We start from the raw sequence: 21,350 nt of genomic DNA, 5'->3' as shown, positions 1-21,350 counted from the left end.
GGCTGTCGGGACTGAGTGGATTCCAACACTCATCCCCCCCAAAGATCGGGGATCAGTGGTCACACAGAACTGGAATCTCCCCCTACAACCCCATGAATCTCTTATCTGCAAAATGGGAACAGTAATTCCAACTCCCAACTTTACACTGAAAGTCAACTAGGTGCTGCTCATTCGGCTTCAAAGTGTTGAATGAACACACTCTATACTCATTTGTCAGAGGTAAAACTCTTTTAATCTCAGACCACCGCTCCCAACTCCCGATCCCCACCCACGACTCTCTTCCCCACACAAGGGCCGGAGAGCGAGGGCCCCTGCCCCCCACCTCGGGTGGACAAGGGCCCTTTAAGGCACCTGTGGGGGTGGGGGGAGAGGGGCGGGAGCTGGTGCCGTCCTGACTGCAAGGACGGACTACGATTGGCAGGCTGTTGTGGGATGGAACCGAAGAGGGTGTCAGACGCAGGGACAGGATTGGGCCATCCCTGGGAGAGGGTAGAGGGGCACATAGTCAGGACTCGGTCAAAAGCGACCCCAGTCCCAGTAGTGTAAAGAACGTAAATTTAAGGCCGCAGGCCAATCCTGGGGTTAGGAGGGTTTGGCCACGCCCCCAGAGGGCTGGAGCCTATCAGGTGGGACAAACTAGGAAGGGTGGGCTGGCGACTCCGGGAGATTGGTCAAGCCCTTTGCGTTCAAGCCAATCAAATGAAGTTGCCTACTCTCTAGGCTGTAGTGGCTTACCACTCCCCAATCCTGTGGCTTGGCTGTTCTTTTTCAACCAATGCCGCGCGAGCGAAGCTCTGGTCACTGGGCGAAAACGACAGTTGACCCTTATGAGGGCTTAAAACTAGCCACGCCCCGGTCCGGGAGCGAGCCAATCCCTTAATCGAAAGAATCTGTCGCTGGGCAAAAAAAATGCAGCGACAGACCCAATCCGGAAACTAGATAGGTCCCGCTCCTCGGCGCGAGAGGGGGTCGTGGGCTGGAAGGACGGCGGGAATTGGCGGGGAAGGGGCAATCCTGGGACCCCGGGAACCTGAGAAGCCGGTCCCGGGTCTGACTCGGATTGGCCGGGCCCAGGGGCGGGGCAGGGGTGTAGTGTGGGGCGGGGCGGACGCTGGGCCTGGAAGCGCTCTCCCTGGGCCTCAGTATTTCCGCTTCAGCTTCTGGAAGTCGCTGGTGTTGAGCCGCGGCCGCGGCAGGTCCCCGAAGACCTGGGTGTCCTCGGCCTCCCGCAGCACCAGCGCGCGCATGCTCGCCGCGATGCGGTCCAGGTCCGGCGAAGAGGGCTGCGAGACCGGGGCGGGGTCAGCGCCCGCCGCGGCCCCGCCCCAGCACTTTTTGCCTACTGCCAGGAAGGCCCTTTACCCTATCTTGCTCCTTGTAGGATCCTTCTAACCAACCCAAATACCACCTCCTCCAAGAAGCCTTCCTGGCCCTCTCTTCCTTCCCTTCTTGGCCTAACTCTACGTGCAAGAACAGCTAACCGTCCCACTATCCTTCAGTTCCTTCTTACACAGTGGAAGTGCTGTTTCTCTGCTATCAAGGCTAGATACCAGGGGGTGTCATGTCTAAGGATGTGGGTTGGGCTTGGCATTGAGTCATGTAACAATCCAGCCTCTGCCAATGACTAGCTGTCAACAAGCATTTCATCTCCTGAGGCTTCAGTCTCCCCTTTAAAACGCGCAGCTGATGACAGCGCCTGAGACAATCAGCACAGTGAGTGCTCAAGAAGTGTGAGCTACCACGTTGCCAGCGCTATAGGGAAGGGGCCTGGTTTCACGATGGCCTCCACCCAGGAGGGGCCCTGTCATTCTGTCTGCTCCAGCAATTAGGGCAATCTCCCTTTTGGCCCCACACCTTGAGCTGGGCCTAGCCTCCAGGAGAATGGGAGAGGCCGCACGGACAGAGGCTGGACCTGAGCCGGTTCAGAGGTCAGACCAGCGCCCCCACCTCTCAGGCCTCAGATGTTGTTAACTGGCAATACAGGCAGAAGGCAGATGGATGCTGCCAATGTGTCAAAGAGGACACGGGAGGGGGGGGGGGCAGGGGCGCACGGGGGAGAGAGACACACGATGACCATGGGACTCCAGGGCTGCCTCCCTTGCAGTCTGTAACTCCTTTCCAAAAGGAGGCTGGGTTCCAATCCCAGCTCTGCCCTTTCCAAGCTGAGGTCCCGGGAAGTCACAGATACTCCCGGTGCCTCAGGGAAGTTCAGCGCTGGGTGAGGAGGAGCCACCCAGGCCAGGCCAGGAAAGCCACCTGAAGGATTGTGCCAGAGAAAGAGGAGGTAGGGGAGGAGCCAGGAACACGCAGGGTGGGGACAGAAGATGACCTAACCCCTCTGTGCCTCAGTTTCCCCTTCTGAAGGGGATACCAAAACACCTGTGCCTTGCCAGGAGCAGGTATTCTATAAATGAAGCTGTTCCTAAAACCCAGAAGAGGCTTTTCTCCATGGCACTGGGGTACACTGTAAGGCTGCAGTAGTTCAAGCTTTAGGGCTCTGGCCCAAAAATCTGCCTCCTGAGGTGGAGGGCAAGATCAAGCCCAGGAAATGTGGCTTCCATGCCAGAGGGCTTCCTGGAGGAAGTGGCTCTGAGTCCCTCCCTGCACCCTCCTCTTTTTCTCCCTTCTGCCCCTCACCGGCCCATTCTCTTCATCCGATGACCGTGCTTCTGGCCTCTTCTCCTTGAAGGCCCAGACGGGCACGGACACAGGCAGGGACTTGGCATACTGCTGCGTGGGCAGGGCTGAGGCCGGGGGCACGGAGTAGGCGGGGGGGCCAGCAGGGGTCTCCTCGCTCAGGCTGCCATCTGGGAGAGACAATGGCCTTCAGCCTCTGTCCTTGCCTTCATCCCAGCACCCTGGGGGTGGCGGAGTGGGGACAGCCTGGGACACTTACCATCTGTGCTCTCAGGGTCCGACTCACAGAAGGGGGGCAGGTCCTGGAGTGTGGCATCCTCGTCCATTACAAAGAGCCCTATGGATGAGGTTAGTGACTCAGGCCAGTCAGGTCCCCGCTGTACCCCATGTGCCACCACCACCATCTCCCCACTCCTTGCATCGGCCGGGCCCTCAAAAGCCTCAGGGCTTCTGGAATTATTCCCTCTGCCTCAAACACCCTCCCCCTTGGTTATCTGCCTGGTCATCGGCAGAAACAAATCCAGTTTCTGTCTGTTATGCCCTCAGGTGAAAACAACTGGCTGGATAAACATGAAATCTGCAAGATCTGTTTGGGATAAAGGACTCAAAATACAGACGGAGAGAACATGAGCCAACTGTGATCCCTGTTTGACAAAGAGGGACCAGGAGGCACAAGAGAAGTCAAATCACTTGCCCAAAGTTCCAGAGTTAATAATGCTGCTCGTACAGCATATTCAGTCACTAGGATTTGAATGCAGGCCTCCTGGTTCCAGAGTCTGTGCCCTGAATCCTATGCGGGTCTCCCCCAGCAACAATGAAGAAGCAAGCATTAATGGTGACAACACAGGAGTAAGTCCTACTTAGGGCACACACACCCCTCCCACAAACTCCTAATCACTCTCCAAAGCCCTAATGTCCAGTCTCTCTGAAGTATCCAACCTCCTGATTCCCCTCAAAACAGCCAGTTGCTTTCCCCGTGGCTCCCTTAAGCTGTGGCCTGCATTCCTGACTCCTCTGTAATTCCTACCTTTCTCACCAGCACTAGGCACCCCAGATTTGAAATAACTCGTTCTGCTCGAGCTCCCAGCTCAGGTTCCGACCCCATGGTCGCCACAGGGCACGGTCTCCTATTGGACTACCAATTCCTTGGCAGGACTGGGAGTCCCTCAAGAAAAGGGCCGAAGCTGGCTCTGTGTCTGTGTCTAGCACCTCCCAGCACAGAGCTGGCTCCCGGTTAACATGTAACCATACAGGCTGGGAGAGGGGAAATGACCTGCTCCAAGTCGCACAGCAGGGCCCAGGTCAAGCCAGCCTGCTCCCCCAAGGCTCTTTGAGCCTGAGGCTGCCACAGAACACCCGGGCACAGAGATAGGCGAGGCCCACCCCTCCGGGATTCTGACCTTGCAGGCCATTTGCCAAGCCCAAGAGCTACCCCAGCCCCCACCCCTCTCACCTCCATCATCGCTGACACCCAGCCGCTCCCCAGAGGTCTCCGTCTCTGTCCGCTCCTCCTCGTCTTCTTCGTCATCCTCCCTGGCCGGGGCAGGCCGAGGGGGACTCCGAGCAGGGCTGGGTGGCTGTGGTGCTGGCGGGGGCACGGGGGGCCGGGCAGCAGCAGCAGCCCTATGGGCCAGGGCGATGTCGTGGAGGCAACGGCGGGCAGCCTCAGCCAGGGCCCCACGGCCATGGGCCGCGTAGGCACAGGGGCCTGGGCGGGGTGGCGGGGGCGGCGCGGCAGTCAGCAGCACCAGCTCCGTGCCTGTCCGGGCCCGGAAGCGCTCGGCGGCCCCCACCACCGCCTCCCACAGCTCCTCGGGGCGCCCCGACGCCATCCACGCCCTGCAGGGCAGAGCAGGACAGAGAGCTGAGGCCCGGCTGGCTGCCCTGTCTGCACCTGGCCCCTACGTGTCCACCTGCCCCAAGACGCCGCTCCCACCCCTCCCAGCCACCTGGTCCCGGCTGAGCTCAGCCCCTTCCCCGAAATCTGCCACTCTCCACATTCCCCACCATCCACACCTCCTAGCACCGTCCCCAACCCTCCGGACCCATTCCTCCCGCCACGCCTAGTACCGACAGCCCCCGCCCCTCCTCTTGGCCCTGCCTAGTCCAATGTGGGCACCACCCGCCACCTGTGTGACTAAGGAGCCCTTGAGATGTGGCGGGTCCAAGGTGAGAGGTGCCATGAGTATGAAACCCACACTGGATTTTAGAAGACTTGGGACAAAAAAGGTTGGATGTCAGAGATCTCACTGGCAGTCTGAGGTTGATTACATGTGGAAAAGATGACATCTCAGATATAATGGCTAGTTGATATAAGGCGAAAATGACTTTTATCTGTTTCCTTTGACTTTTTTAATGCAGCTTATAGAAGATTTGAAGTTATATGCCTCGCCTGCATTCTTTTTCTGCGGGACAATCATTCCAGCCTCTTCCTGAACCTCTGAGCCTCCAGTTCGGGCCCCTTGGGGTCCTCCTACACTGGAACTGCCCTTGCCTCTCCCTAGTATCCCCAGGACATGGTCGTAACCCCGGCTCTGCACTCAGCTTCACAACCTTCCAGACTTCTGAGCCCTCAGACCTGCAGTTAAATAGTTCCCCTATACCAGGTCCCCCTATACCTGGATAACTTGTTCCCTGATTACTTGTTGACCTTTCTCTCACCCTAGCGTGGAAGGAGCTTCCCCTCATCCCAGATTGGCTCAGTCCCCACTCTCTGGACTCCTACAATGTCTGAGAGTCCTTCCATTCTAGCACATATTCCCATGGGGAGTACTGTCTGGATCCACCTCCATCTCCCCAGCCACTGTGGAGCCACCTGAGGGGGAGCCCATGGGATTAATCTCTGAGCCGCCAGCATTGCCCAGCACCTGACAGGCCTCAGAGACCAGGGATGGAGCAGAAAATGGTGTGCAAGCTGCTCTCTGCGCCTAGACTCCATCCATGAAGTTTTGTATTTCCTACAAGACTTTTCTGCCAGATGCCTTCCCTAGACCCACAATGCCCTGGGCTACATCCATTATACCTCACTGTCATTTGAGCTTGTGACAATTGTACCTGTCTGCCTCCTCCATCACACATCTGAGCTCCCCAAGGTCGGGGATCTGTACCCCAGAACAGGTCTGTCCTAAGCAGACAATCTACTGGATGCATCTACTTATGAAATGAAAAGAACAAGGGGTTGGGGTGCCTGGCTAGCTCAACTGGAAGAGCATGCAACTCTTGATCTTGGGATTGTAATCAAGAGCCCCACAAAGGGTGTAGAGATTATTTAAATAAATAAACAAACTTAAAGAAGAGAGAGAGAGAGAAAAGAGCAAGGGCAAGTGGGCTGGCTTCCGGCCATCTCAAACCTGCTGTGTGACCTTGGACCACTGACTGGCCCTCTCTGTGTCTCATTTTCTTCTTCCTGTAAATCAAAGTGGTTAAACCAGGACTGCTGGGAAGCCGAGAAGCCTCCTCAGGGAGGTAGGGGGCACCCCAACATTGGAGGAATTCAAGCAAGGTTCTAGTCCAGCCAGGGTTATTTGATTTCAATTTGCAGGCCCTTTTCAACTTATAATCACATGAACCAGTGTTTGCTGAGCACTGACTCTGTGTAGGGAGTCTACACCTCTCATTTCACCTCCCACCTGACCCACTAAGGTGGGAGCTGTTACCTCACTAATGAGACAGCCAAGACCCATAGAGTACAAAGCCCTTGCTGGAAGCCACACACAGTGAGGTCACAACCAGCACCATTCCTGACAGACCCCATGGCAAACTCACCCTGCACTTCCCACATGCCAGGCAGGGATGCAAATGGATCATCACCAATCTCATGCTACCTTCTCCCCAACCCTATGAGGCAGGGGTTGTTATTACCCTATTTCATGGTTGCACATCAAGGGCTTAGGGAGATTCAGTATCTCGATGAGGTAAAAGGGGCTGGAGAGGAGAGCCTGTTCTTAATCCCAAATGCCATCTTGCCTTCCTTATCAGGAAAGGTTTACATTCAGATGGAGAAAGTGAGGCTCAGACAGCCTAAGGCATTGGTCAGAGTCCCAGAAGTTAAATGGGTCAGAGCAGGGCTGACTCTGCTGTTTGCCTGACTCCAAAATCCAATAGAACTGAGAAGTGCTCAGGGTCTCACCTACCAGAAGGAGGAAACCAAGGCTCAGGGCAGGGAAATGACTGGCCCAAGGTCACACAGCCTGGCAGTGCTAGGCCTAGGGCTTTCACATCTCTGGGACATCAGGATTAAACTCTCTGTCCTAGATCTTAGAGTAGTTACAGGATTGAAAAGAGTGTAATGGGGGTGAGTGGGTGTGAGGGTCCTCCCACTGTAAAGAGGAGGAGAACTGGGCAAATACAAGGAGGGCAACTCAACTTCTCTGCCAAGGCCTGGGGGCTCTCTGGCATTAGTTGTTTAAAAGTAGAGTGGCCAAGACCAGGGGAGACTCTACCCTTTCAGCTGCTGGAGGAAGTCTTGTATCCTCTAAGGAGCTCAGAGATGGACAGAGGGTCCTCAGCCAACCAATTTGAGGAGCCTAGGATTAGGGAGAGAGGTGAGACTTGTCCCCCAGAGGAGGGGGAGGGGAAAGCTAAGGTAATTGGCCCTTTAGGATGAGATGAGGAGGTGAACTGAAAGAAGTAACTCTAGGAAGAGGTGAGGAAAGAGGCAAAGTCCACCACGGAAGGAGGAATGCTAATTAAGCCCCCTTCCGACCACCTGTCAAATTGGCAGTGCACCCCCGCCCCAAAGTGGGAGAAACTCGAGGGTGGCCCCCCAGCCCCCACCCCGCGAGGCCGGGGGAAAGGTGAAGGCCTGGGCTCTTCCTCGACCTCTCAGAAACCTTCTCCCCACCTCGCCCGGGGGTCCAGGGAGGACCCACTTCTCTAGGAAGAAAACAGGAAATCCCGCCCAGGTGGGGGGCCAGGACCGGAAGTCCCGCCTTTGGACGGGTGAGGGGAGCCCCGAGTCCCCTCGAGCAACCCCCAGACCCTGTGGACATGGTCCACCCCAAGGCAAGGATCCTAGTGGGTCTGCAGACCGGAGGATAAGTCTGTCTAGGTTTTGCCTCCAGTGAGACACAACGATTCCCGCGGGCTACCCCTTCCCAGCGCTCAGCGTAGGGTCGCTGGAAGATCTCTGCCCTCTGATCTACTCAGGCCATACCCCTCCCGCGAGCGGCTCGCCCTCCCAGCGCCCCTCTCCTCCGGACGGCCAAATCCTCCCCACACCGCGGTTCACAACGCCGCCTCCACTCACGTGCCCGTAGCCAGCATGGCCGGCCCGGCGCCGTCGCCGCCCTCAAAAGACATGGCGGCGCCTCGCGTCACTTCCGCGTGGTTGGCCCTCCTCCATGCTGCACACTCCGCCTCCCTTATCGGGGCCGCCCGAGACCATAATGACCACGGGGACATCACCGGATCACAGTGGGGCAGTGGCGACAGCAGGGTGCCCATAAGAAAGATGGTGAAAGAAAGGCTTCAGCTTGCTCGGAAACAAGCCAAGACCATTTCGATTTGCTAAGAAATACGGCCGTCGGCACGTGTATTCTCAGGACCACAGTAAACTAAGGCCAGCGACCTGACGCCCCTCACCCGTTGTCAACTTCTTCCACAGAAATGGAGGAAAGTAGTGCCCATTAACGACATGGCAACCATCCTAGCATCACTTGCCCAAAGCGTACATGGACTCTCCCTCCAGCCTATCCCCCTTTTCAGCACCAATGCTGGGGAAGATCCAATATGGCAACTTTTTTTGCTTCGCTTTGCCAGGCTTCAATATGGCGGCCTACACCGCCGCCTCCCGACGGTGACTCAGGAATTCGACTGGGTCCGCTTCGTACCCGGGGATACTGACGGCTTCATCCCGTTAACCCAAGTCCCTCAGCACCTCTCGTGACGTACGCCTCCTCTCACCTTCTTTTCCTTTACCCGTCTGTTTTCCAGGACCTTGCTGTTGCGCCCCTCAGAGAGATGGGACTGCCCCGCATTAACATGGCCGCAGCTGACAAGCTTTGGCCGTGCCCTCGAGCAAAATGGAATCTCCTTGGCTTCGATGCCAGTATACAATATGGAGAAAGAAGGAGGTGTTTCGGAGAGCGCTGGGGCGAAGGGGTGGAGCCCTTGGATCCTCCCCCTTGTTTACTCCATGGTAAGGGAAGCGGCACTGCGCATGCGCACTCTCGCTGGCCTACCCCTCCTTCCCCGTGCGTGCCATGTGACTTACACCCTCGTGGTTCAAGTTCAGCCACCCCGTTCTGAAAGGTGGTTACGTCCACTCCTGTTCTAGAACAGGCAAGGGCGCTACCACTGTCCAGGCTTGAGGGGAGTCTCCTATCCGGATGTGACAGCACGGTGACCCGGAAAGGGAGAGGGCCGGGGCAGTGGGACCTCGGCCGCGGCTATGGAGGGAGCCGGTTACAGGGTAAGCACTGGGAACGCGTTCTTTCCCTCCTGGGGATGCGAAGCGACGCCCTCTGGTAGTCGGCTTCGCCCAACGCCCTGCCGGAGCTCTGGGAGCCCGGCTGAGCCGGAGCAAAGACACCATTCCTTTATAAATACTCTGTTACCCTCCCCTCGGCTGCCCTAGGGAAGACCCTTACCTTGTGGCCCCGCCCCCGCCGGCTGGGACGTTCCTCTGGGCACCGCCCCCTGGCTGTCCTGCGCTTGGGTCCCGCCCCTCACCGATTTGTGTCCGCAGGTGGTGTTTGAGAAGGGTGGTGTGTATCTGCACACCAGCGCCAAGAAGCACCAGGACCCGGACTCCCTCATCGCTGGCGTCATCCGCGTTGTGGAGAAGGTGGGCCAGGAGGGAGCAGGGCTCCGGCGGGCCCTGGGCGAGATGGAGGCGGCGTCTAGAGGAGTATGATCTAGGAGGTCACGATGGGACCTTAAGAAGGCAGGAGCGCGGACTGGGGGTATAAGGGGGGCTTTGTAAGCCTGAGGGTCCGGGCCGGGGAAGAAGTACAGAAATACGGCTTGCGGTGATTGGAGGGGAGTCTCTCTAATTCCTCTTTTCTTTCCTCAGGACAGCGATGTTCTCCTGCATTGGGTTCCTGTAGAGGAGGCTGGAGATTCCACCCAAATTCTCTTCTCCAAGAAGGTAGGCTTTTCTCTCTTCTCGTTTCTCCATTCGCTTTTTTCCAGGTTCAGGCAGTGGAAGATGTTTGAAGGACCTGGATGCAAACCCAGACTTACTTTTGGAGCTTGTGTGATCCTTGTTGGGATCTAGGTTCTCTTTGCTCCTTGGTTTCCTCTTGTCTGTAAAATGGAGCTGAAGATGCCCGATCAAAAGAAAGCTGACACCATGAGATTTGTAGCCTAGGGGACAGCTGCCCCCTCATCTGTTTGCTCTTAGGAGAGCCCTGCCAGGGTGCGAGAGGACGGCGTGGCCTGTGGATTCGGGTTCCATGAGCTCTCAGTCCACAAGAGCCTGAAGGGGTGTGGCATGTCCCCTTCAGAGAGGAAACACACCCTGACCCAGGTGGCTCACCCACTTCCCAGGACACCTTCCTACCCTGGGTGCCAGACTTTGCCCTTCTTGTTCTTAGAGGCTCCTGAGGCTTTTTGTCACCAGGCTCTGTGCTGGGACCCAGAGAGGAGTCTGACTTGGACCCTGCCTCAGTCTTCACCCCCATTCTACTTTGGGAAACTGAGGCACAATGATTGGAAGTTCCTTTTGCAAGATCAAAAAGCTAGGAGGTGTTGGAACTTGAGTTTGATACCAGACTCTCTGATTCCAGAGGCCTGCCCCTTTCTGGAGGAAGCAGACATTGCGCTGGAACCGTAAGGATAAGGGAGCAAGAAAATACTTCAGGGATGGCAGGAGGAAATGGGGTGTCTCTGTAGAGCAGTTTGCTGGAAAGATGGTTGATTCTGAAATGCCCGACTGGGAAGCTTGGATGGTGTTCTAGAGGCCTCGGGGAACCATGGGAGGAGAAGGGTGTGGGTGTGGAAAGCTCTCCTGAGAGACCGTGCTGGGAATGGGCAGGTCCGAATAGAGGGAAGTTGGAGGCAGGGAGGTCAGGAAGAAGGTTAGAATGGTGTACCAGGGGTAGAGAGAATGAAGCCTCACTTGGGGCAGTGGGGGTTTGAATAACCTGGCGAGGGTGTGTATGTGTGTGTGAGACAAATGGAGATTCCAGAATTCTGCTCAAGCCAGGGTTGAGGAGGAAGCATCGAGCATTCTGCGTTTTTTGTCAGCTTCACAGGTCGGCTGAGTGCCTCTCTTGAAAATGTGACTGTCCTCTTCGGCAATCTTATTTTTGACTAACACAAACCCACTGAGTGGGGCTCCTGAGTGACTCAGTTGTTGAGCGTCTGCCTTTGGCTCAGGTTGTGATCCTGGGGTCCTGGGATCAAGTCTCGAGAGCCTACTTCTCCTGTCTACATTTCTGCCTCTCTCTGTGTGTCTCTAATGAAGAAATAAATAAAATCTTAAAAAAAAAAAAAAAAAAACTCGCTGAGGTAGACTGCAGTGGAAAAGGCACACACGCAGAATACGCTTAGCTCCAGGGAACACAAAATCTGGCGGAAGACAAGTTAACAGACAAGTTTATTTTTCTCATTTTATAAGACACTCAAAGAGGCTGCTGGCCTTGGCTGGCAATGTCGGGGCCCAGATTGTTGAGACCCTCCTTTGCGTGCCCTGGTAATTTTTTAATGATTTAGCTACAGCTCCTGTATCTGCCTTTTGAGGCAGGAAGAAGGGGGCAAGCAGGGTGCCAGTCACATCTGTCCTCATCAGAAAAAAACAAGGCATTTCCCAGATGCTCTGCATCAGGTAGGAGTTATATTTGGCCACGTGGAATAGAAACAGAAACGACCGTGGCTTCAGCTCGATAGTAGCTCATACTTCTCGCTTGAAAAGTCTAGAAGTCAGCAGTACAGGTTCACATGTCATCACCAATCCTTCCATCTTTGCTGTGTCCTTCTCGGCATGGGGCGCCTTCCTCACGGCTGCCTTATGGACCAAAAAGGCTGCTGGAGCTCCAGCTTTTTTGACTGGTTTTGCTCACTTTGTACGCGTTGCATGTTGGTCAGGAGCTTTGCTCGTCCTGATTACTTATGGAAGCCTGCTGCTAGAGCAGCCACCATTCCTTGTGGCAGAGGGCAAGAGCTCTTGCCAGGCAATTAAACAGTCCATCCTGGGAGGGGTACATCCCAGCCCTTTGGTCAGAACAGGTTGCATAGCTCCACCCAGCCAGTAGAGCTCAGTGAGCTACGATCCTGCCATGTGCCCAAGAAGCAGAGGGCTGCAAATGCTGGCAGAAAACAATACTGATTCTCGTTATGTTATGTAAACATTGATGAAACATGAGATTCATCTCACAAAACATGGGGACCAGGGATGGTTTTCCCAGGGATGGTTCAACAGCCCTGTGAACAGGTGTCTTAGTGACTTCCTTCATGGTCCCAGTTGGCTGCCAAAGCTCCAGACACCATGCTTTCCCTCAACAGCACCCAAAGACTGGCCTGAATAGGGTGCTGGTCAACCCTGTACATGCCTTTTTATAATCAAGAATTTCCCGGGATCCCTGGGTGGCGCAGCGGTTTGGCGCCTGCCTTTGGCTCAGGGCGCGATCCTGGAGACCCGGGATCGAATCCCACGTCGGGCTCCCGGCATGGGGCCTGCTTCTCCCTCTGCCTGTGTCTCTGCCTCTCTCTCTCTCTCTCTCTCTCTCTGTGTGTGACTATCATAAGTAAGTAAAAAAATTAAAAAAAAAAAAAAAGAATTTCCCTTTTAAACTCTCCACCAATGGCATCTCAGCTTCCACTGGCCAGAGGTAGGGCCCAAGGCTACTCAGAACCACAAAGAAGGCTGGGAAAACAAATAGTGGGAAGTTTTAGCTTCTGTTTTGGGGAGGGCTCTGTCAACGTAGAAGGAATAGCAGAAATGGCTTTCATGTAGGACCCATCTGGGTTCTTCCAACAAGGTCCCATCAGGCAGGGTTTCATCACAGGAGACACAAAACACTCCAATTACTGTCAGCAGGAAGGGATTAAAGGCAGATGAGTAGAAGCTTGCCAGATTTTACAAGGGCTAGTAGAACAGGAGTGACCTTATAGAACTGACCTGCCAGGGGAGTTGCCACCACTTCCAAAATGAGGGCAGTGAGGAGAGATCATCATGGCACCTATGGAGGCCCAAAAACACTACCACTCGAGCTGCCACCCAAGGGCAGGAAGCCAGTTGGCTCTCACCAAGCTAGATGACTGAATGCTGGGAGACTGAGCTAGCTGTCACTTCTATCCTAGTCACCTCTCTGTGTGGGAAAACAGGAGTGTCCACCATTAATGACACAGCCTGATTGGCAGGAAGTTGGCTCTTTCCTGCTTTCTACTTGCTTACATCTTGTGTCTTGACTTCTAGGCTTCAAAGGAGCCTGGGAAATGTGGTTTTCACTTTCGAGCCTTTGCCTGACAGGATGGTGCACACTAGCCTGGGAAGGGACTCCAGTCGCTGCAGCCCTCCCTGTCCTTCCCCATGGCTGGTGGCCAGCACCATCAGCTGTGACAGCACTGTGACCCTCAGCATGGCCTCATCTGCACTGCTGTCTGCCTCAGTTTCTTTATTTGTTCACTGAGGCTGCCTTCCAGGTCAGCCTTGCAGCTTGGATCTGGAAACTCTGAATCTACAGCCCCTCACTCTTTTCCTTTCATTTCCCAAGGATGTCAGTGGGGGTGACTCGTGTACTTCTGAGGAGGAACCGACCTTTGACCCCGGCTATGAACCCGACTGGGCAGTCATTAGCACTGTGCGGCCACAGTCCAGCCACTCAGAGCCCACTAGAGGTAGGCTGAGCCGGTGCCCCTGGGGGGCAGGTGGAGACATGTCTTACCCTCAGTGGTCATGGCTCCACAGGCTTTGCTGACCACAGTCAAGATGGCCATCGGTGCTGGCCTTCCAGTCTCAGGAGAATGGATCGGGGCGCAGGACTGTCCCTAGCCCAGGTCCAGCCTCGCAGGTCCTCCAGGGGTTGCAGCCTTGCTCATCTCACTGGGCTCCTGGATTGTTTGTGGGCAATCATGAGTCCTGCCTGTGAAGGTTTCCAGGCTGTAAGGGTGACAGTTACAGGGTGAGAGGGTGATGTAGGTTATCCCGGAGTGCAGGGGGCACCAGAGGAGGCATCTGGCCCCTCTGGGGAATGGAGAAGCCTTCCAGGAAGGAGTGATGCCAGCCCCTGGCTCTTGGGGGGAGACCTGGGAGTTTTCTCCCCAGCAGAGAGGCCAGCCATGCAAGGCCAGAGGCACAGGGCGGCCCTGGTGTGTTTAGGATATTCGAGCTGTGGCTCGAGTGTGGTGTCTGGAGTGAAGAGGGGGCAGGAGATAGACCTGAGGGGCCTGCCATGAGGTTGAGGAACATGGGCTTCACTCTGAGGGCCACAGAGCGCCAAGGGAGATCTTAGAGCAAGTCAGTTGTGTTTCCAAGGACATGGGAGGTGACCCAGGGCTCCCAAGCAGCTCTCAGAGGCTATCTGTGCTGTTCCTAGGTGTGGAGCCCAGTTCCCCCCGGGGCTCGTGGGCGTTCTCGGTGAGTCTTGGGGAGCTCAAGTCCATCCGCCGGTCCAAGCCTGGCCTCAGCTGGGCCTACCTGGTCCTGGTGACCCAGGCTGGAGGCTCCCTGCCTGCCCTGCACTTTCACCGCGGGGGTACCCGAGCCCTTCTCCGTGTCCTCAGCCGCTACCTGCTGTTGGCCAGGTGAGCCTCTTCCCAGCACCGGGCTTTTGCAGCTGCAGCCGGGCCCCTTGGGACTGTGAAAACAACAGCCTGATTGAAAGACAGAAAAAGGGGATCAACGGGCACGTGTAACCGTAAAGCCAAGGGATTGTCTGATTTCGGGCAGGACTTGGGTCCTGGAACATTAAGAAGAATTGTTTTTCTTCCCTCTGAGTTGGTATCGTGCTGGGGCAGGGGGGTTTCTGGAGACCTGGCTTAGCATCCCTGGTGACAGAAGCATCTCCTTCCCCAGCAGCATCCCCTGAGCTGCCTTGCACTGGCCTGTCCCTGAACCGGTCACTCTGGCAGGCAGGACGGCCTTGGCCCTCAGTGGCCAGCCCTGGGTTGTGTGGCTCGCCCCCGGGGTCCAGCTATGGTCAGGCCTTAGGTGAAGGATTTCCCGGGGGCCATTTGGCACTGGGCCCCAAGGGGGAAGGGACACAGGTGAGGCCTTTGGCCTGCATGTCACCATCCTGCCCCCTCCCCAGCTCCCCGCAGGACTCCCGCCTCTACCTTGTTTTCCCCCACGACTCGTCGGCCCTCTCCAGCTCCTTTCACCACCTCCAGCTCTTTGACCAGGACAGCTCCAACGTGGTGTCTGTGAGTGTCCCAGAGCCCTGCCTGGCCCCTGTGGGTGGGATGGGGTGGAGCTGTGACTCCCCTCCCCCTTGGCCCTGTCCACAGCGCTTTCTCCAGGACCCCTACTCCACCACCTTCAGCAGCTTCTCCCGCGTGACCAACTTCTTCCGGGGAGCCCTGCAGCCACACCCAGAGGGGGCCTCCCCCGACCTTCCTCCACCCCCTGATGACGAGCCAGAGCCTGGGTTTGAGGTCATTTCCTGTGTGAGTATCAGGCGGACCCTGCTGTCTTCTGGCTGTCACCTGGGCAGCCGACTATAAATCCGTGGGCCTCCTTTTCCCCGGTGTTGGGGATGATCCAGTCCCCCATTCATCAGATGGCATGAGGAGTGATTTCAGGGAGAGTGTTCGTAGCCTGCGTACCCATCACCTGTTATTACCGGGGGGCCCTTCCTGACGTGGAGGGTGGCTTTGGTGCTGACCCAGAGAAGTGGGTACTTCCCACCTTGCATGCTGTTTGTGGAGCTGAGAAGGACTCTGAGTTAACTTGCAGGTGGCCTGGGATGGGGCCAGGGAGGATGTGGGTGGCCTGGGGCTCACCAGCGTTGTATGGCGCAGGTGGAGTTGGGGCCACGGCCAGCTGTGGAGCGGGCCCCTCCAGTCACAGAGGAGGAGTGGACCCACCATGTGGGACCCGAGGGCCGCCTGCAGGAGGTCCCAGTGCTGAAGGCCCGCATCTTCTCGGGGGTAAGGCGCCGGGGGTGTCTTGTCAGGGGGCAGTTAGGGGGACTGGGTGGAGCCAGGGGCCCCCCTCTGAACCGCTGGACCCTCTCTCTCTCCCAGGGTCTGAGCCCTGGCCTGAGGCGTGACGCTTGGAAGTTCCTCCTGGGGTACCTCAGCTGGGAGGGCTCGGCCGAGGAGCATAAGGCCCATGTACGCAAGAAAACGTGAGTGAGAGGCTATGACCCCCCTCGCCAGGCTCCGGCTCCCCAAGTCGGACATATCCCCCATCACAGCACAGTACCTGGCACATCACGGGTGCACAGCGTCAGGCATGAGCCCTCTGTGTGCTGGGCACCGCCATCATACAGGCAGACAGCAGGAAGCAGGCAGGCTTGTCTCCCATGTCCATCGCTGTTTTTTTGTTCTAGCAATCATTGCTCTGTGGCGGGCTTCCTTACCCCATGGGGCCCGCTTCTCCTCTCACCTGGTACACGTTGCGCCCCTGCTATGTGTCCTGGCCCCCGCCCCAGTGCTCTCTGTCCAGCGAGGATGACAGACTTTGAACAAAAGCCCACAGAGGGGGCACCTGGCTGGCTCAGTCAGTAGAGCATGCAACTCTTGATCTTGGAGTTAGGAGTTCGAATCCTACGTTGGGGGATAGAGATTACTTTAAAAAAATTTCTTTAAAAAAAAAAAAACTCACGAGGATGTTCTGTGTCATGAGAGATGTCAGAAATAAGACGCTTGGGGGTGGCAAGGATGAGTAGGTGGCCTAGTTCTCACCTCCCCCCTCCCCCCACCCAGGGATGAGTACTTCCGAATGAAGCTGCAGTGGAAATCCGTGAGCCCCGAGCAGGAGCGGAGGAACTCACTGCTGCATGGTTACCGCAGCCTCATCGGTAGGTTGCGGAGCCAAGGGTGGGTGGAGAGATGGCAAACAGCAGGGAGAGGACGGGGAAGCCCCTGCCTCCCCAGGAATAGGATGACACCCTCTGCAATGGGGAGATGAGGGGGAGCAGTGGTGGGAGTAGCCAGGATGGGCAGGAGGAGATGGGGAGCAGATAAGGGAGCCAGACCCCTCAGGGTTTGGATCTGCTCTCTACTCCTCGTGAGATCTTGGCAAGTGATTTTGCCTCCTTGGGCCTCTGTTTCCCATCTGTGGATGGTTAGTAGCTGGGAGGCTGTGGCAGTGTGGCTAGCATGAAGCAGTGGAAATCCTCATGCCAAGGCACTCGAGATAGTTTCTGGACCGACTCATACCTGCCTGGGGTCTGCCACGGAGGAGTGGGGGCTGGTGCCTGGGGCCAGTAGTGATGGACCCCCGCAGCCTTTCCACCTTAGCGTTTTGCACCCTGTCTTTACAGAGAGAGATGTGAGCCGTACTGATAGGACCAACAAATTCTATGAGGGTCCTGAGAACCCAGGGCTGGGCCTGCTGAACGACATCCTCCTCACCTACTGCATGTACCACTTTGATCTCGGTGCGACGCCAGCCCAGGAAGGGGTTGGGGGCCAGGCCTTCCCTTGGGGGGTGCTGATCTCCTGTCCACCCACTGCCAGGCTATGTCCAGGGCATGAGTGATCTCCTCTCCCCGATCCTCTACGTCATTCAGAACGAGGTGGATGCCTTCTGGTGTTTCTGTGGCTTCATGGAGCTCGTGGTGAGGCCCAAGGCAGGCACGGGAGGCAGACCCCCTCCAAGGGATTGGGGTCTGGCTCCTCACGTGGCCCTCCCTCCTGCAGCACGGGAACTTCGAGGAGAGTCAGGAGACAATGAAGCGGCAACTCGGACAACTGCTGCTGCTCTTGAGAGTGCTGGACCCGCCGCTTTGTGATTTCCTGGGTAAGTGTCTCAGTGGGCCGGCAAGGAAGTGAGGGGCTGCAAGCCTGCCATGTCATCCCTGGAACTGGCCACTGACGGTGTCAAGGACATTTGGGCCGGGTCCAGACAAGAGAAACCTCTCTGCAAAAGCCAGAACCTAAAATATACACATAAAAGCAGGATTGGTTTGGAGCAAAACCCCAGTGAGTGTGGTTGTGAGCGCCTCGTGTACCCTGCCTGCCCCATGGAGCTGGCTCCTTCAGGCTACCCTCAATCCCATACTTTGCAGATGAGGCCTGGGGTTGGCTCCTGGCCCTTCTCACCTCCTCTCCCTTTGAGCCGGGGATCAGAACGCTGTTCTCTGGGCTCTGGGGCTGGGACTGCTGGAGTCTGGCTTTAAAATCATTTCTTGTTGCATATACGGTATTAAGGGGAGAAAAAAAATTCCCATAAAGAAAGTAAAAAATGCTATTGATGGTATTGTTCTCTCTTTTTTTTTTTTTTTTTTGGTATTGTTCTTTTGAACACAGATGATGAATTAACTCATTTATGGGCATTTCTTTACTGAAATTTAGGTGGCCTTGGGGGAGGGAGATATTGCTAGCATCACTTCACTGAAGAGGAAACAGTGCAAGAAAACACTTCCACGGGTGCTTGGACACTCGCTGCCCGACTTTGTGACCTTCTGTCTTAAATACGTACAAGAGGAGGTCAAACTCGATCTGCTGGACATTGAGGTTATTTGTAGTTTTTCATCAGGACGAATATTGTCTGGATAATTTCTTTACGTTAAATTCCAAGAAGTGGAATTATATTAGGGGCAGTAGATCTTTTTACAGCTTTTGAAACGTTTGTTCCTATCAGTGCTTTCCTGGAAATTTTTACCAGCTTATGTTTTTGTTAGCTGAGTTATGTGAGTGTCCACTTCCTCTCGTGTCCACTGTCATCGAGTATTAAAGATTTTTTTCCCTGAGTGTCCTGCATCCTTCTTATGAGACAGTAGAAAACGGAATTAGCTCACCTCATTTGGGAGTCTGGAAGGCAGGATGGAAAAGGTTCCTTTTGACACAGCATTCCTGGCTCACCCCTGAAGCCTTCCCTTCCTGGGCATAAGTTACTTGTCTAGACTGGTAGAGATTCTTTTTTTCTTTTTTTTTTAAGATTTTATTTATTCATAGAGAAAAGAGAGAGAGAGAGAGAGGCAGAGACACAGAGGGAGAAGCAGGCACCATGCAGGGAGCCTGACATGTGACTCGATCGCAGGTCTCCAGGATCACGCTGTGGGCTGCAGGGGGCGCTAAACTGCTGCGCCACTGGGACTGCCCACTGGTAGAGATTTTTTTTTTCTTTTTTTTTTCTTTTTTTTAATATTTTACTTATTTATTCATAAGAGACACACACAGAGAGAGGCAAAGACACAGGCAGAGGGAGAAGCAGGTTCCATGCCAGGAGCCCGATATGGGACTCGATTCCGGGTCTCCAGGATCACACCCCAGGCTGCAGGCGGCGCTAAACCGCTGCGCCACGGGGCTGCCCCTGGTAGAGATTCTTCCAGCCAGAATAGGAGTCTCAGTCTGACCACCATGCACACTGAATTAGAATGGGATTGGAATGGATTTTGAGCTTGTTCTTTGCTGAGTACCACCCTTCCCACCACTGTCTTCCTCCAGACTCCCAGGACTCTGGCTCTCTTTGCTTCTGCTTCCGGTGGCTGCTCATCTGGTTCAAGAGAGAATTCCCCTTCCCGGATGTCCTCCGGCTGTGGGAGGTGGGCCTGCCAGTTTGGGTGGAAGGGCAGAGAGAAATCGGTCAGCTGTTCTGAGCTGGGAGGCTGCTGGGAAATGGACAGAGGGGTGGGGGCAGACCTAGGTGGGACCTCAGGCAGAGCCTGGGCCATGACAACTCCCTCTGGTTCTTCTAGGTGCTGTGGACAGGCCTCCCTGGCCCCAATCTGCACCTGCTGGTGGCCTGTGCCATTCTGGACATGGAACGTGATACCCTCATGCTTTCTGGCTTTGGCTCCAATGAGATCCTCAAGGTGAGGCCCTGGCTCCTTCCCAGTCCTCCCCCTCTCCCTGCCCACCCTGACCTGGATAAATGGACATGTCAGTTGAGGTGAGAACTCTGTGGAGGCTGGCACTATGCCTGTGCCCCAGTACCTTGGGGTAGTAGGTATTCAAAATAGGGTTATTTAAAATCTGGTTGCCTAGGGATGCCTGGGTGGCTCAGCGGTTGGGCGCCTGCCCTCGGCTCAGGTCGTGATCCCGGGATTCGGGATCAAGTCTTGTATCAGGTTCCCTGCATGGTGCCCGCTTCTCCCTCTGCCTATGTCTCTGCCTCTGTCTGTCTCTCTCATGAATAAATAAAAATAAAATATGGTTGGCTAAGCGGTGAGGGAACCATGGCCATGAGACCCGGCCTGTTTTTCTCTACTCCATCCTATCCCTGGCTCCCAGCAGTGCCCTCAGTGTGGCCAGCACATGACGGGGGTACCTGTCCCTGCTCCAGTACATTAATGAGAGGCAGGGCCGTAGAGGTGGAGCTCAGTGTCCTTTCCCTTCACGGTATCCTGCAGCTGGCTAGCAGCCTAAGAGGGAATGACCTCCCCTTCCCCCCGAGTCCCCAGCTCCACCCACTGTCTTTCCTCCATTGTATCCCCAGCACGAGGCACTGAGTGGGCGCTCGGGCGGTGGTGGTTGAGTGCTGGCAGGCAGGCAGGCAGGCCTGACCCACCCCCTCCCACAGCACATCAACGAGCTGACCATGAAGCTGAGCGTAGAGGACGTGCTGACACGGGCTGAGGCCCTCTACCGGCAGCTGACCACCTGCCCGGTGAGTTCATGACCTCTCCCACAGCCTTCCCCACCGGCCACCTTTGGTAAACTGCTGACTTTTCGCATCCACCCCCCACCCCTCCAGGAGCTGCCCCACAATGTACAGGAGGTCTTGGGTCTGGTGCCACCCACAGAGCCCCGAAGTCCCTCGCCCCCTGCCTCGCCACTGCCTCTCTCCCCCACCCGGGCCCCACCAGCCCCACCGCCCCCTGAGGACACAGCCCCGCAGCCAGACAGCAGCCTGGAGATCCTGCCAGAGGAGGAAGAGGAAAGTGCAGAGTCCTAACCCCCTGGGCCGGTAGGCCCGCCCAGCACAGGCACTTTATCCAGCTCCCAGAGGCTGGGGAGGAAGGGTGCAAAAAGGGCAGGCCTTCCCACCGTGCCTCCCGTGCCCTCCCAGTGAGCTGATATCATTAAACTGACACTTCTGGCGTCCAGTTGTCCTCATGTAGGTGGAGGAAGGAGGCTGCCACCTTGGCACCGACCCGGATGGGGGAAGGGGGTGGCTTGTGGTCCCTTTTGGCCATGCTGCAGCGCTGACATCTGACCCCGGTGATCTTGATCCAGCCAATGAGATGTTAAGAGAAGGCCCCTTGTGGGCTCGTGGAGGTAGGGCTCTATCACCCGCCTGGATTTGGGGCTTTTGGAGGAGTGAGGATGGGGTGCTGGGGTATGGCCACCACCAGCAGCTGTGTGGGGACACTTCCTGGACATAATCGAGATGGAAGGGCCTGCAGAGCTGTTCAGACACTCTGGGGACTCTGCTTACCAGCTTCTTGTTATGTGAAAAAATAAACTAGTGTTTAACTCCAGTGCTTATCGAGCTTTCTGTTACTGGGATCAGGACTCCATTGTTTTGTGACAGCCAGAGTGGACACCGTGCTTACCATTTACCAGGGGCACAAAGCAGTGTCAGTCCTGTCCCTCCTCTCCCCCTCTCTCAGTGGAACCCCTACTCCCCAGGGACAGCTTCTGGGACTCCAGAATAGGTGCAGCCCCTTCTACTGTGAAGGCTACTGGCTTCGGCTCCAATGAGATCCTCAAGGTGA

At 56.0% G+C, this 21,350-nt stretch overlaps 2 protein-coding genes across 7 annotated transcripts; one reads left to right on the top strand and one right to left on the bottom strand.

Annotated features, from left to right (window-relative positions):
- Window positions 1-209: 209 nt before the first annotated feature.
- On the bottom strand, window positions 210-8,739 carry AKT1S1 (AKT1 substrate 1). 5 transcript variants are annotated; one of them, XM_077844762.1, is made up of 7 exons: window positions 7,886-8,535; window positions 7,080-7,163; window positions 5,988-6,043; window positions 4,091-4,476; window positions 2,897-2,974; window positions 2,638-2,807; window positions 210-1,283 (listed from the first exon to the last, which is right to left on the bottom strand). In XM_077844762.1, the coding sequence occupies exons 4-7, from the start codon at window positions 4,467-4,469 to the stop codon at window positions 1,140-1,142; spliced, it is 771 nt and encodes a 256-aa protein (XP_077700888.1). In that variant the 5' UTR covers window positions 4,470-4,476; window positions 5,988-6,043; window positions 7,080-7,163; window positions 7,886-8,535; the 3' UTR covers window positions 210-1,139. The 5 variants fall into 5 exon arrangements, with proteins under 5 accessions (XP_077700888.1, XP_077700869.1, XP_077700878.1 ...); XM_077844743.1 differs by lacking the exons at window positions 5,988-6,043; window positions 7,080-7,163 and adding an exon at window positions 8,542-8,739 and having other exon boundaries at window positions 7,886-7,999; XM_077844752.1 differs by lacking the exons at window positions 5,988-6,043; window positions 7,080-7,163; window positions 7,886-8,535 and adding an exon at window positions 8,542-8,733.
- On the top strand, window positions 8,622-21,113 carry TBC1D17 (TBC1 domain family member 17). Of its 2 annotated transcripts, XM_077844621.1 has the most exons (18): window positions 8,623-8,776; window positions 8,915-9,049; window positions 9,326-9,424; window positions 9,653-9,727; window positions 13,296-13,419; window positions 14,118-14,325; window positions 14,832-14,943; window positions 15,028-15,186; window positions 15,541-15,669; window positions 15,766-15,869; window positions 16,450-16,544; window positions 17,010-17,126; window positions 17,206-17,306; window positions 17,389-17,488; window positions 19,138-19,235; window positions 19,389-19,505; window positions 20,213-20,299; window positions 20,387-21,113. In XM_077844621.1, the coding sequence occupies exons 2-18, from the start codon at window positions 9,029-9,031 to the stop codon at window positions 20,585-20,587; spliced, it is 1,947 nt and encodes a 648-aa protein (XP_077700747.1). In that variant the 5' UTR covers window positions 8,623-8,776; window positions 8,915-9,028; the 3' UTR covers window positions 20,588-21,113. The 2 variants fall into 2 exon arrangements, with proteins under 2 accessions (XP_077700756.1, XP_077700747.1); XM_077844630.1 differs by lacking the exon at window positions 20,387-21,113 and having other exon boundaries at window positions 8,622-8,776; window positions 20,129-20,268.
- Window positions 21,114-21,350: the final 237 nt, after the last annotated feature.

Source organism: Canis aureus, chromosome 1 (assembly GCF_053574225.1).
Source record: "Canis aureus isolate CA01 chromosome 1, VMU_Caureus_v.1.0, whole genome shotgun sequence".
NCBI classification, from domain to species: Eukaryota; Metazoa; Chordata; class Mammalia; order Carnivora; family Canidae; genus Canis; species Canis aureus.
Note: the sequence above shows the minus strand (reverse complement) of the source record. Positions and strands in the feature narration are given on the sequence as shown.

Excerpts from the sequence above, each read along its gene's own strand:
- TBC1D17 (XM_077844621.1), top strand. The coding sequence starts at position 9,029 with ATGGAGGGAGCCGGTTACAGG. Across the intron at positions 9,050-9,325 it reads TGGAGGGAGCCGGTTACAGG|GTGGTGTTTGAGAAGGGTGG; the intron begins GTAAGCACTGGG and ends TTGTGTCCGCAG. Across the intron at positions 15,670-15,765 it reads AGGCCCGCATCTTCTCGGGG|GGTCTGAGCCCTGGCCTGAG; the intron begins GTAAGGCGCCGG and ends TCTCTCTCCCAG.
- AKT1S1 (XM_077844732.1), bottom strand. The coding sequence starts at position 8,082 with ATGGGCACCCTGCTGTCGCCACTGCCCCACTGTGATCCGGTGATGTCC. Across the intron at positions 2,975-4,090 it reads GGGTGTCAGCGATGATGGAG|GGCTCTTTGTAATGGACGAG; the intron begins GTGAGAGGGGTG and ends CCTCATCCATAG. Across the intron at positions 2,808-2,896 it reads GGACCCTGAGAGCACAGATG|ATGGCAGCCTGAGCGAGGAG; the intron begins GTAAGTGTCCCA and ends TGTCTCTCCCAG.